Genomic DNA, 14621 nt, shown 5'->3' with positions numbered 1-14621 from the left:
CTCAGCGCGCTCGGTGCCGGTGGCCACGGTCAGCAGGCCACCCCTGTCTCCAACACCACAGACCGCCACTCAAGGCACGCCGTTGGGGCATGAGACGCTGGCGCCTGATCGCCCAGAGGCAGAGCAGGCACCTGAAGAGGTGCTTCCAGGTCAATCCTCGTCCTCCTCTCCCGACGAGGCTGTGGCAGGGGCGTCACCATCGGAACCCCCGCCGATTGACCTGAAGGCACATCAGGACCTTCTGCGGAGGGTGGCGAAAGCCATCAACTTACCCGTTGAAGAGGTCCAGGAGGTGGATGACCCCATCACGGATGTCGTGGGAGCTGACGCCCCCGTGAGAGTGGCGCTACCTTTCATCCGCACGATCCAGCGGAACAATGCCGCTATTTGGCAGTCGCCATCCTCCGTCCCTCCCACGGCACGCGGCGTGGAGAGGAAGTATTGCGTGCCACCTAAGGGGTACGAGTACCTTTACGTGCACCCCACGCCGGACTCCTTAGTGGTACAATCTGTGAACGACCGGGAGCGTAATGGACAGCCGGCAGCTGCGCCCAAGTCTAAGGAGTCCAAACGCATGGACTTGCTGGGACGCAAGATTTACTCGGCGGGCGGCCTACAACTTCGCATCGCGAATCAAATGGCCTTGCTATCCAGGTACACGTTTAACATCCTGGGATGCCTGGGAAAGTTCGCGGAGCTCACCCCACAAGACTCCCGCCGAGAATTCTCGGCCCTCCTAGAAGAGGGCAAGCTGGCCTCCAGGACCTTGATTAAGGCGGCGGTCGACTCAGCAGACTCGGGGGCCAGGACGGTGGCGTCCGGTGTAACCATGCGACGCATCGCATGGCTGCAGTCGTCCACTTTGCCGCCGGAGGTACAATATACCCTCCAGGACCTCCCCTTTGAAATGCAGGGCCTGTTCTCCGAGAAAACGGACACATGTATTCAGACCCTGAAGGACGGGCGCGTGGCAATCCGCACGTTGGGGATGCATACTCCGGCCACTCAGAGGCGTCCCTTCCGGCAGCAGCCCTATCGGCCCGGGCAGCAGGCCAGGTCTCGGCCATTTAATAACCGCAGGGCCCCATTCCGCCGCAGACCATCAGGCGGGCGCCGTAACCAGTCCCAAGGCTCGTCCAAGGCCCCTCAAGGTCCCAAGCCGGCCTTTTGATGGGACGCCCGAGGACGGCGCACCACTCTCACCCCAGGATCCATCCCCTTTGTTTTCAAGTCGTCTTTCCCGCTTCCTTCAGGCGTGGTGTTCTGTAACATCGGACAGCTGGGTGCTCAACACCGTGCAGCACGGCTACCGCCTACAGTTTATTTCGCCCCCTCCCTCCCACCCACCTTCCCCGTCCCTCTTCAGGGACCCCTCTCACGAGCAAGTCCTCTTACAGGAGGTCCAGACTCTGTTGAGCGTGGGTGCCATCGAGGAGGTGCCCCCAGGCAGGCGGGGCAGGGGATTCTACTCCAGGTATTTTCTCATCCCCAAGGCGAAAGGAGGTCTTCGTCCCATCTTAGACCTCAGGGAGCTAAACAAATACCTCTGCAAACTCAAGTTTCGGATGGTAACCTTGGGGACCATTATCCCTTCCTTGGATCCGGGAGACTGGTTTGCCGCCCTCGACATGAAGGACGCTTACTTTCATGTGGCAATTTACCCCCCCCCACAGACGCTACCTGCGCTTTCTGGTCAACGAGACCCACTACCAGTTTGCGGTGTTACCCTTCGGCCTCTCCACCGCACCGAGGGTATTCACCAAATGCATGGCGGTCGTAGCCGCAGCCCTCCGTCGTCACCAAATCCATGTGTACCCGTATCTCGACGACTGGCTGATTCGTGGTCGTACCCAAGACCTTGTAGCGGCTCAGGTGTCCGAGATACTGCATCTGTTTCGGTCCCTCGGCCTGCTCGTCAACGCCGACAAATCCCACTTGGCTCCGACTCAAAGAGTGGAATTCATAGGAGCCGTCCTCGACTCCACTCTGGCCAGAGCCTGCCTCCCTCGGGCTCGGCACGAGACGTTGGCCTCCCTGATACGGTCACTACAGGCCTTTCCAACGACAACAGTGCGGTGCTGCCTACGGCTTCTAGGCCACATGGCGGCGTGTACGTTTGTGACCGCGCACGCAAGGCTGCGACTTCGCCAGTTCCAAATGTGGCTGGCATCGGTGTACCGCCCTCAGCGCGACCCGCTAGAGATGGTGGTGGTGGTGCCGAGTTCCGCTCTCCAGTCACTCATCTGGTGGCTGGATCCGGAGACGGTCTGCGCAGGGGTTCCCTTCCGCCCTCCTCGGCCGTCGATCACCCTGACCACGGACGCATCGGCGCTTGGATGGGGGGCTCACATGGCAGACCTGCACACCCAGGGCCTCTGGTCAGCCCAGGAGCTCTCCCTCCATATCAACGTTCGGGAGTTGAGAGCGATCTGTCTGGCGTGTCTCGCCTTTCTGACTCACCTTCAGGACCGCTGTGTAGCGGTGTACACGGACAACACCACGGCCATGTTCTATGTCAACAAACAGGGCGGGGCTCGCTCCTCCCCGCTCTGCAAGGAGGCGATGCTCCTCTGGGACCTTTGCGTGACCCACTCGATTCGCCTCGAAGCGTTTTTTCTGCCAGGAGTACAGAACACGCTGGCCGACCGTCTGAGCAGGTCCTTCGCCTCCCACGAGTGGTCCCTTCGCCCAGATGTGGCTTACGCAATCTTCCAGAGGTGGGGATTTCCCCAGGTAGACCTCTTCGCCTCCCGGGCCAACAGGAAGTGCCACAGGTTCTGCTCCTTCCAAGGGCGAGGTCCAGGCTCCCTCTCGGATGCATTTCTCCTGCCGTGGACAGAGTCCCTCCTTTACGCGTTCCCTCCGTTCCCGCTCGTCCACCGAGTGCTGCTCAAGCTTCGGAGAGACAGGGCTCGCGTAATACTCGTCGCTCCGGCCTGGCCGAGACAGCACTGGTACACCCTGCTGCTCGAGCTGTCGGTTCGGGATCCCATTCCCCTCCCGCTATGGCCGGACCTCATCACTCAGGACCTCGGCAGGCTTTGTCACCCAAACCTGCAGTCCCTGCATCTTACAGCTTGGTTCCTGAGTGGTTGACCGACGCAGAGAGAGGATGTTCGGTGGCGGTGCAGCAAGTTCTGCTGGAAAGCAGAAAGCCTTCCACACGCTCTACTTACCTCGCGAAGTGGAAACGCTTTGCGCTATGGTGTGACCAGCGAAGTCTTAACCCCTTCTCAGCCCCCATCCAGACCGTCCTCGATTACCTCTGGTACCTGAAAGGTCAAGGTCTCGCGATCTCGTCCCTCAGGGTGCACCTGGCAGCTCTGTCGGCCTTTCGACCCACTGTAGGAGGCCGCTCCGTCTTCTCCAACCCAATGGTAGCCCGCTTTCTCAAAGGGTTAGACCATCTCTACCCTCAGGTGCGTCCTCCTGCTCCGACTTGGGATCTGAACCTCGTTCTCGCCCAGATGATGGGCCCGCCCTTCGAGCCCTTAGCCACGTGCTCTCTGCTCTATCTCACCTGGAAGACGGCCTTTCTCGTGGCAATCACATCCGCCAGGCGAGTCTCAGAACTCCGCGCCCTGACGGTCAGTCCCCCGTATACCGTCTTTCACAGGGACAAGGTGCAGCTTCGACCACACCCGGCCTTCCTCCCCAAAGTGGTCTCGGCCTTTCACCTCAACCAGGAGATCTTCCTCCCGGTCTTCTTCCCGAAGCCACACGCCTCACCTCGTGAGCAGCAGCTCCACACCCTGGACGTCCGCAGGGCCCTCGCTTTCTACATTGACCGAACGAAGCCCTTCCGGCGTTCGACACAGCTGTTCGTAGCGATCGCAGACCGCATGAAAGGCGAACCGGTTTCTTCGCAGCGAATTTCCTCCTGGGTGACGGCCTGCATACGAACATGCTACGAGCTTGCTCGCGTCCCCCCGTGCCGACTCACTGCACACTCGACCAGGGCGCACGCCTCGTCGGCCGCCTTCCTGGCCCATGTTCCTATCCAGGACATCTGTAGAGCAGCCACCTGGTCTTCAGTCCACACCTTCGCCTCCCACTACGCGTTGGTGCAGCAGTCTCGAGACGACGCAGCCTTCGGCTCTGCGGTATTACACTCCGCCACGTCTCATTCCGACCCCACCGCCTAGGTAAGGCTTGGGAATCACCTACAATGGAATGCATAGGAGCAATCACTCGAAGAAGAAAAGACGGTTACTCACCTGTAGTAACTGGTGTTCTTCGAGATGTGTTGCTCCTATCCATTCTAGACCCGCCCTCCTTCCCCACTGTCGGAATAGCCGGCAAGAAGGAACTGAGGAGCGGACGGGCCGGCTGGGGTATATATCAGCCGCCATGGCGGCGCCACTCCAGGGGGCGCCAGCCGGCCCGCCGGAGTTGCTAGGGTAAAAATGTTCCGAAGAACCGTGCACGTGCGGCGCGCACACCTACAATGGAATGGATAGGAGCAACACCTCTCGAAGAACACCAGTTACTACAGGTGAGTAACCGTCTTTTTGAGGATGTGGACCTGGCTTAATGTTATATGTGAGCAACCTTTGAATGAGTGATGTGGGGAGCTAGTCATTTCCTCCACAGTGGGTGTCTGCCTTTGTAGTTGGCTGCAGGCCTCTACATTCCATCAGCAGATCCAGTAAAAATGACAGTAAAAAGGGAAGGGTATTATTCCAGTGAAAATATTGCTTGCTATTGTTTGGACCAGGAGAAGAGAAGTAAAGATTACAAGCTGAGGTAAGTGTTCCTGTTGTAAGACATTGCATGTATGAGAAAGTAGCATCAGTTTTAAGTTAAACCAGTGGGGAAAGTCTGTGTGGACACTTTTATTTTGCTTTTTTAAATGTGACTTATTTCGGTTTATATGGAACTGGTTCATAATTTTCTTAAATTAAACTGAATTATGCCTACTTTAAAGTAAAGTGAATGTCCACATTGCCTCTTGCACCAGTTTAACTAAGATTGTTTAAAATCACGCCTTCAGTTTTTATTCTAGAAGCTCAGATTTCCGCAACTTCCAGAAGGTATTTATTATATAAGAAACTGTTTTACTTTTAGTTCTCTACATTTACAAAACTGCTTTTGATTTTATCTAATATGAAGTGGGATTTAGCTATTCTATTCTGGGGAATTTCCTGACTGGCACTCTTGAGGGAAACTTGCTCTCCAGTCTCTGTCAAGGCAGGCAGTGAAAGGTAAAAACGATGGTTGATGTACAGGGAATGGACATAAAGAAGGCTGCAACCTTTGTTCTGGAATACTGTCATGTAGGTACCATCGTGTGAAGAAAAGGGATAAATAATCAGAGGATACAAGAAAGAATCATGGATACTTTTTGCATGTGTCTTAATAAATTTGGAATTTGATGTTTTTAATCTTGTACTCTGTGCATGTATAATTTCAAATTGTCTTGGTTTCCTGTCAGTCTTTGGTGTCTCTGCTGAGCTGCCAACAAAGGTACCATTTATTATGGTAGTTTTTTACATGAGATCTAAGAGTAGCAAACCATTTCTGAATGCCTCTCAAAAGTAGGTAGATGGCAGTGACGTTCATTTATTTAGGGAATGGCATTTTTATTTGATCAATGATCCAGAACCAGCTGTTGGAATGGGTTGGTCATGAAAGTGTTTATCATAGAATCATAGAATATCAGGGTTGGAAGGGACCTCAGGAGGTCATCTAGTCCAACCCCCTGCTCAAAGCAGGACCAAACCCAACTAAATCATTCCAGCCAGGGCTTTGTCAAGCCTGACCTTAAAAACCTCTAAGGAAGGAGATTCCACCACCTCCCTAGGTAACCCATTCCAGTTCTTCACCACCCTACTAGTGAAAAAGTTTTTCCTAATATCCAACCTAAACCTCCCCCTCTGCAACTTGAGACCATTACTCCTTGTTCTGTCATCTTCTACCACTGAGAACAGTCTAGATCCATCCTCTTTGGAACCCCCTTTCAGGTAGTTGAAAGCAGCTATCAAATCCCCCCTCATTCTTCTCTTCTGCAGACTAAACAATCCCAGTTCCCTCAGCCTCTCCTCATAAGTCATGTGTTCCAGCCCCCTAATCATTTTTGTTGCCCTCCACTGGACTCTCTCCAATTTATCCACATCCTTCTTGTAGTGTGGGGCCCAAAACTGGACACAGTACTCCAAATGAGGCCTCACCAGTGCTGAGTAGAGGGGAATGATCACATCCCTCGATCTGCTGGAAATGCCCCTACTTATACAACCCAAAATGCCATTAGCCTTCTTGGCAACAAGGGCACACTGTTGACTCATATTCAGCTTTTCGTCCACCGTAACCCCTAGGTCCTTTTCTGCAGAACTGCTGCCCAGCCATTCGGTCCCTAGTCTGTAGCAGTTTATGTTAATGCACATAAGGGTCTGTCTTCATTGCAGAGTTAGCCATGCTCTTTTCCTGGTTTTAACCTGCTGTCCATACACAAACCTTTTACTTGTGTTTGGGAGCACTATAAGTCCAGGTTAGCTTACCCAGCTGGGATATAGCCTAGGCTCTACTTTAACTCTGCCTGGAACCTGCCCACTTTGCAGTGAGGACTCAGGTTAACTCACTTGACTTCTGATAATTTTCTAGTGTCTTCCCCCAGTTTCCTACTGAAAAACAGAGTTGTTCTCCCACAGCTGACTGGGAAAGAATCAGAGCATCTGCACACAAGGAACCATGACAGACAGACAACTGAGTAACACAGTTATAGCTTTGCAATGGGGATGCTCACACTTGGGCTAAGATAACCTGGGTGCGATCACCCAACCTAACTCTGCAGTGAAGACATACCCTAAGTCTATGGTCTCCACCCTTTTTAAGCACAAGATCACTTTTTGAATTTAAGTGCAACCCAGGATCTACCCTTCCCCGAGGCCCTTCCCCACGCATTCTATCCCCCCCTCCCTCTGTTGCTTGCTCTCCCCCACCGTCATTCACTTTCACGGGGCAGAGGGTTGGGGGTGTAGGAAGGCGTGCAGGCTCTGGGCTGGGGCCGAGGGGTTCAGAGTGTGGGAGGGGGATCCAGGCTGAGCCTGGGGCAGGGGGTTGGGGTGCAAGCTCTGGGAAGGAGTTTGGGTGCAGAAAGGGGCTCAGCGATGGGGCAGGGGGTTGGGATGCAGGAGGGGGCTTGGGGTGCAGGAGGGAGTTCAGGGTACTGGCTCTGGGAGGGGGCTCAGAGCTTGGATAGGGGGTTGGTATGTAGGAGAGGGTTTGGGGTGTAGGAGGGGATACAGTGTGATGGCTCCAGGAGGCTCAGGGCTAGGGCAGGGGGTTGGGGTGCAGGAGGGCTGCAGGCTCCTGCTTGGTGGCGCTTACCGCAGGCGGTGGCACAGCAGGGTAAGGCAGGCTCCCTTCCTGCCCCGGCCCAGTGCTGCTCCTGGAAGCTGCCGGCATGTCCTTGTGGCCCCTGGTGGGAGGCAGGCATGGCTCCACGCGCTGCCCCTCCCTGCAGGCACTGCCGCCGCAGCTCCCATTGGCCGCAGTTCCCCGTTCCCTGCCAATGTGAGATGCGGGGGCAGTGCCTACAGGCAGGAACAGTGCGTAGAGACCTCCTCCTCCCCCTCCCTCGCCCCCAATGTGGGGACATGCTGTCCGCTTCCGGGAGCAGCGCGGGGTCAGGGCAGGCAGGGAGCCTGCCTCAGCCTCGCCGGACTTTTAGTGGAGGGAGACTGCAATACACTGCCAGAGGCTCGGTGATTGACTGGTTGATCATGATCTACCAGTTGGTGACCCACTGCCCTAAGTGTTTCCAGGCCTAGCAGATCATAGGGTAGTGGACTGAAAAAATTAGGTATCACTTAACATTCAGTAGCAAACTTTTTTCAGTTCTGTAAAATGTCTTCGTTCTACAAAGCTGGAAACGAAACTAAGATTTGTACCTCTGCTGAGATTTCCTCTTTCAGTGAAGACTAAAAGGAGGAGCTACCTAGTCTGTTCTCTAAATTGATCAGAGTTATGTAGTGTCTCTTAAGTACTTTGTTTCCACATTCATTATATCAGCAGTAATCTGGTACTGAAATGACATTTCAGACTTGTTAAGAAGGGTACTACAGCAGAGTTAAATAGAAGGGAAAGAGATTGGAGGTGTCAGTGCTGAATAAATTCAGGATACTTGCCACATAAATCATAGTACCTGGTGCATACTTAATTCTAACATGCCGCATAGCACACTGAGCCTTGAGCATAACGATCATTTATATTTACAAGCACCTTTCTTAGTCATATTTTTATTTGAAATATTTCTAACATAAGAACATTGGTGAGACTAGTCGAATATTAATATTATAGTGTAAGACATGGGAACTTTTTGCCATTGTCTTCGGGGTTTGTTTTTTATTAGTAACGTCTGAACTAGACACACTTTCTTTAATTATTTGAAAGGAAATAGTTGCAGCTGGAAAATACACTCAGTATGCTATACTAATCTGGTGGTGAAGTCTGCAAGTCTGTGTGATGAGAAAAATGAGATCAAGTTTCACAAGTATTTCATCTCACATGTGGCTCTGTAAAGTATAAGGACTAATCTAGCATATAATTTTAAGAGGATGAAATATAATGTTAGAACGATGTCCTTATTACTATGAAGTTAGTTCTTGGTGGATTTGACAGGGAATCATATCAATCTGTGAAATAGGCCATTTTAACTGACTTTTCTGTTCAAGATTTACATTTGAAGACAAAATAAATGTGTACAGTATAGTAAAAGCCATACTGCTTTTTGAGAGGACATATTTCTGTCCACTGAGTTGTAACTGGATTTTTCTAAAGATGCCATTATGACATTCCAGGGTGCAATCCAGACCAGTGAGGGGGTGTGTCACCCTTGCCTTGCAACCTTGCTTTGCTGCTGTAACTCCTAACCTGGACCCCTCACAAACAGCCAGGCAGCATGTGGGTCACACCCTGAATATCTGTGTATAGTGCAGTGTGCCAGCACACTCCATTCACATTCTGGTTTCCACCAACCCTGGTTACCACTTGCAGGGTGACCCCAACACACTTCCAAAAGGTATTAAAATCAGAAATGGTTACAAGAGAAAAAAAGATAAAATGTTTCCTAGTACTAAAACTTAACAAACTAGAATTGGTTCAAGATGAAGTCCTTTAACATGTTCCCAGTAACATTGCTGACCAAATTCTCAGGCCAGGATCTGCCTCCCAAGGCTGTGGCTTTTGTCATCTTAGGTGAAAGAGAGAGATAGATAGGAAGAGATACCTTGGATACCTTTTTGTCCCTCACTTTTATAGTTCAGTCCATCTTTGAAATGTATTTTCCTGAGGGTTACCCCTAGATAAAGTTCATTCCCACTGGGAGGTCAGAGACAAGGAGTCTGGTGGTGAGAGGTTCCAAGCTGCTGTTTGCTTAAATGCAGCTCAATCTGTTCCTTCCCCACTTCTTTGCATAATCACTCCTTTGACAGGTGATTGCCCATCAGCTTTGATGACACCTGAGCAGGGGCATCAGCTTGTCCTTTGAGAAACAGGTTTACCTACTCCCCATTCTTGTCTGGTAAACACAGTTCAGTCATGATTTACATATAATGTTGCTACCTACATTTCACCATGATATTTTTGACCAGCAAGTTATTAGCTTTCAAATGATACCCGACAAAGCACATGCTGTTCAAAGATTATTGTAGTGTTGTGTAGGGTGTGAATACAGGGGTGCATTCAGTCACAGTCATATATGCTGGACTTCCTTTCCAGCATCTTAAGCTTCCAACCAAAACTGTTGCAAACTCCCACAGCAAAAATGCGAGGTTCACTGGATCAGGACGTGATGTTTGCAAACCTCAGTTCACCCTCTGAGGACACGTGAGCCATGGACATTAGTAGTGGGTGAGAGATTCATAGATTATAAAGCCAGACAGAACCACTGTGATCATCTAGTCTTATCTCCTGCATAACACAGACTGTAGAACTGTCCAGAATTTAATTCCTGTTTGAACAACAGCATAACTTTGATAAAAACATCTAATTTTGATTTAAAAATTCAGCGATGGAGAATCCTCCACAACCATTTGGTTAATTACACTTTGGACCTTGTTGTATCTTTGTCTGCTAGATTGAAGTGCCTGTTATCAAATTTGTTCCCCAGATAGATAGATATAGACTGTGATCCAATTACCCTTTAGCCTTCTCTTTGTTAAACTAAATAGATTGAGCTACTTGAGTTCTTCACTCTAAAGAATATTTTTCAATCCTTTAATCATTTTCTTGGCTCTTCTCTGAAGCATCTCCAATTTTACCAACGTCCTTCTTGATTTGTGGGCACCAGAACTGAGCACAGTATTCCAGTAGCAGTCACACCACTACCATATAAAGGGGTAATAGATCCTCTTTACTCCTACTCAAGAATCCCTTGTTTATACATTTAAGGATCACATTGGCCCCTTTGTATGAATAGGGATATTTCCTAATGAGGACGTTAATGTGGGTAGCATAGGTGTGGGCGGGAAGTGGAAGGGAAGCAGAGAGAGTCTGTCAACCAGTGAAGTACAAGAGGTATGCCTGCTGAGGTAACTGCTAGGGGAATGTAGCTGGTAGCTCCACTCCTGATGCTCCACGATGGTGGGAGGTCAGCTTGATCTGTTTATGCCACCACCTCCACTCTCACTGGCACTCCAGTGACCAGACCCTGGAAAAACTAATGTTGAGTCATTTTTTAGCCCAGAGAAGCTGAGGACTACTTGGAGCATTACTTAGGCTCACTGACAATATATTTAAGCATTGTGGATGTGCAAGTTGCATTTCAGTTGATTGAGAACAAAGATTATTTTAGTCCTGCAGAATTCTCAGTTGGAAAATTAAGACGCAAGCATGGAAATCCAGTGAAATGACTGAAGAGAAGAAAAATATACAGGTTAAGTACCTTTAGCTCCCCCACAAAGCAATTTTCTTAGTGTGGTTCTCAAACCCCCAGTTGGTTCTAAAAACATATGTGAATGAAAAGGGCTTGCTTAGAAAGAGAATTCATATATTTTCACTCTTCCATTGCACATGAGTTTTTACAAGTGAAAGGTATCCTTCTTCTATTTACATTGATTGTAAATGGCACAAAATATGTACACCATAAATAAAAGATCTGCTGGTTAATCAGTATGTTTCAGAATTCCGCTAATAACTAGTTTATCTCAGAAATATGGAGCTAACCCACAATTCCTGTCAAAATAAATTTTCTTTCCTCTGTGTACTGTATAATCCTCAAACCAATTTGTATTACCATTTGCTAGTACTTTGCATTTCACTGTAAATGAATATCTTCATCTAGTTGCAAAAGAAGAGCATATATGGAAAAAATCTTTTTATGTTTTTACACAGGGCAAAATCTAGACAGCATGCCCCATGGCACAGGAATGAAGACAAATCCTGACCAGAAGAAACAGGCAAATGGAGTAACATTGGCTCCAGAGGACACCTTACCTTTTCTACAGTGCTACTGTTCAGGACATTGTCCCGATGATGCTATTAATAATACGTGCATGTAAGTAGTGTGCGCAAGATATAGAAGTTTGGGAAAGTTTGGTTCTCTTTCTAATGCTATTGTTAGGGCTTTGTCAAGCTATTTGATTAGATTTACTTGTTTCTATAGAATCTTTTCCCTAAAAGGATACAAAACTGCTTTCGGGATAGTATGTGCATGCGTCATTTCTCCCACCACAGAAATGGAACCATTTTGGGAGTGGTAACAACCAGTCCTTTTATCCCAACAACACGGTCTTTAGGGCAAAATTATAAAAAACGTATCCAATTGAAGCTACAATAGGTAATACATGGTCAAAATGTAAATCTCTCTGTAATGTTTCATGTACGTTTTCTTGTATATTGATACAACTAGTGCTCAAAATGTCATATTACCCCTTGTTATGTACTCACTCAATTCAGGTTTTTTCGTATTACATATGCATCAGTAGCACTAATAAGGGTAGATTGGAAAGAGAAAATCCCAAAGAGAGCCGCTGAATCAAAGGTCTAGAAGAGTTTGTGAGGAAGAACAGAGATAGTCTTTTAACTTCAATAGGTTTAAGTTCCATTAAGATAGTTTTTTGCATTAATTACACATCTGGTGAATTGAAGAAAATGTTTTAGTAAACAGAATATAAAGTATAAATATTGAATGTTAATGTTTGGTAATAATGGCTGTGATTCTTGTTGAATAAAATGATGTTGGCAGATCTCAGGCTGTAGTTCCTTTTTTCAGGTTCACTTGGCCTTTATGCAAGTTAGGCTGAACAGCAACAGCCCTAATTTGCACTACTGGCATGACAGTAAAGGAAGTGGCTGTAACAGGGATGTTGCTCCCCTCTTGATCTTACCCATGTCCTACCACCCACTAATGCTGAGTGGGGAGTCTGGCACAAAGTGACAGTGCTGCCTTCTCCAGCTTTCTGCTAGTGTAGAGCTCCTGTGTAGAGGAAGAATTCTCCACTAGCTATTTCCAGCCAGCTTAAGGTCACTTTGCTCTGCTTATACACACAGTGGCATAATCACCTAGAGAATCAGCCCAGTGCTCCCCCCAGCTATTAAAATATATCTCTAATTGCACTGAAGAAGTCTGGTGGTGATAGGCCACAAGAGCAAAGCTTAAATAGTTGTTCATGTCACCAGAGTCCCAAGATGGAATTGCAGCTTGAACTTACTTAGGTTTTTGTGGTTGTTTTAAGTACTAATTTAAAAATTGTTTTGCAGTTTCCCATCTTTTCTTCGCCTTTATTTCACTCTTCCTTACGCCATCTGTGTTTCTTCTCCTTAATACCCATTTTTATAAATGTGTCACAGGCTTCCCATATTTTAGGAAGTCACCATATACTAAAAATCCAGCCAGGAATATAGTGGTCGAGAATCTAGGTAATATTTTTTACTCTTCCACAGCCTTTCTTTGTCCCATTGGGCAAGTCATCTAGCTTCTCTAAGACTCACTCGCCTTATTTCTAAAATTGAAAGAATAATCCTCATCTGTATTGTATAGGAATTGTGGTGTTAAAATCATTGTTTGCAAAATTCCTTGAGGGCCTTGCACAGAAGCTGCAAAGTATTATTAGTCATCACTGTGTTATTAAATGTATTAAGATATAAATAGTAGGGGAAATGTCCTTATAGCTACAGCCTCTTGTATCTGAAACAATTTATCTAGATCTTTGAGGGAATTGCATATCTTTAGAACAAATGATACACAACTTTCAGTTTATAACTTTTAAATTTAGAAGACACTAAACTAGAGGCAAGGATTATGATTTTGGTTTTAAATTCCTTTATACTATCAGAAATTTTGTTGCTTTTTATCGCCCTCTGGTGTTGGTTTTTAATATAATTCTTAAAGCATTTTTCTTTCACTGGTCTATAACCAGCGCATATGAAACTATTATCAAATTCTCCAGTAGTAGCAATAGTATATAACAGCACTTATGCATTCTATTTGAGCAGTATTTTTATGGTAAAATACTCAAAAATATACAGATTCTACCTTCTATCCCCATTGTGCACAAGCAAATCTGTAAAATTTAAATGTGAATTGTCTTTTTGTTAAAGCATAAACTATTGAGATCCAAAGCTATTAATTCAGTAGATATACTTAAATTGCAAGTACTTTTAAAAAGTTAACAGATTTTTTTTCTGCCTGTTGAGACCTGTGTTGAGGAAGTTATATTCCCTGTACTGTTTAAAAGCCAGTTATATAGCAGTGCTATGCATAGAGCTCCCATTTATGCGTTATGTTAGTGATTTTTATCAGCTTCTACATGGACAGATAACCCTGAATTTGGGTCTTTGTAGGTAAATAAATGGGTGAGGCAGATAACGTAATTCAAAGTCCACCCTGTACAGCAAGGACCACAGGAGCTTTGATTTTTGGTCTCAAATCCTATGCTTCAGCCACACTTCAGTTCAGAATAGTAAACCATCATGCACTCATGGCCCAATACGACTATGTAAATTGCAACAAATTTAATTCCTTAATTGACCACCAATCAGAGGAATATCTTGACCAGTTTAAGGCCATTGCACAAGATGGTTAACTCCTGGCAAAGACATTGCTCCGGGCCTCCTTGGACACTTCGGATACTGCAGCATAGTCTCTATGCACTGCTATGGTCATTAGAACAGCTTCTTCGCTGGAGCTGTCGGGCTTCCCAAGAGAGGTTCAGAGAATCGTAGAAGACCTCTACTTTGATGGTTGCAAGCCCTCTGCAGACTTGACTGATAGATCTCTCCACTCTTGAACTCAAGAGCCACACTGCAATCCCTAGGGATTTATACCCCTATAAATAAGAGGGGATTTAGTAGATCTCAGATGGCATGAAGCACCTACCCAATCCCATATTCAGTGTATCATGGACCGTCTGAACCCCGGTCCAAGAGATCAAGATACTTAAAAAAAAAAAAAAAAAAAAAAAAAAAAAAAATTCCTCCTTCAGCTACATTTAATCAGTCATCCACATCCTCCAAGCGATAGTTTTTCTGGCTTGGTCAAGAGTAGCAACCATCCAGTCAACAAGGTTTTACAGCTACAATATTTTACCTTTCTCTCTCCCTTTAGATGCCACCTCTCCCATTTTCAGGCTGCATGGGAGAATATAACATCTGACAAATGGGTTTTGGAAACCATAACATCT

The 14621-nt window shown here is 47.3% G+C and overlaps 1 protein-coding gene and 1 long non-coding RNA gene across 3 annotated transcripts in view; one reads left to right on the top strand and one right to left on the bottom strand.

Moving 5' to 3' along the window:
- Nucleotides 1-14621, top strand: part of BMPR1A (bone morphogenetic protein receptor type 1A) — a 216850-nt gene that overhangs the window by 121269 nt on the left and 80960 nt on the right. For both annotated transcript variants that reach the window (XM_045024178.1, XM_045024179.1), the window contains one exon: nt 11332-11494. In XM_045024178.1, the coding sequence (XP_044880113.1) occupies nt 11332-11494 (163 nt within the window). The remainder of the gene's footprint in view (nt 1-11331; nt 11495-14621) is intronic.
- LOC123374333 overlaps nt 1-14621 on the bottom strand; it is a 69351-nt gene that overhangs the window by 45008 nt on the left and 9722 nt on the right. The gene's annotated exons all lie outside the window — the stretch shown is intronic.

Source organism: Mauremys mutica, chromosome 7, assembly GCF_020497125.1.
Source record: "Mauremys mutica isolate MM-2020 ecotype Southern chromosome 7, ASM2049712v1, whole genome shotgun sequence".
Classification (NCBI taxonomy): Eukaryota; Metazoa; Chordata; order Testudines; family Geoemydidae; genus Mauremys; species Mauremys mutica.
Note: the sequence above shows the minus strand (reverse complement) of the source record. Positions and strands in the feature narration are given on the sequence as shown.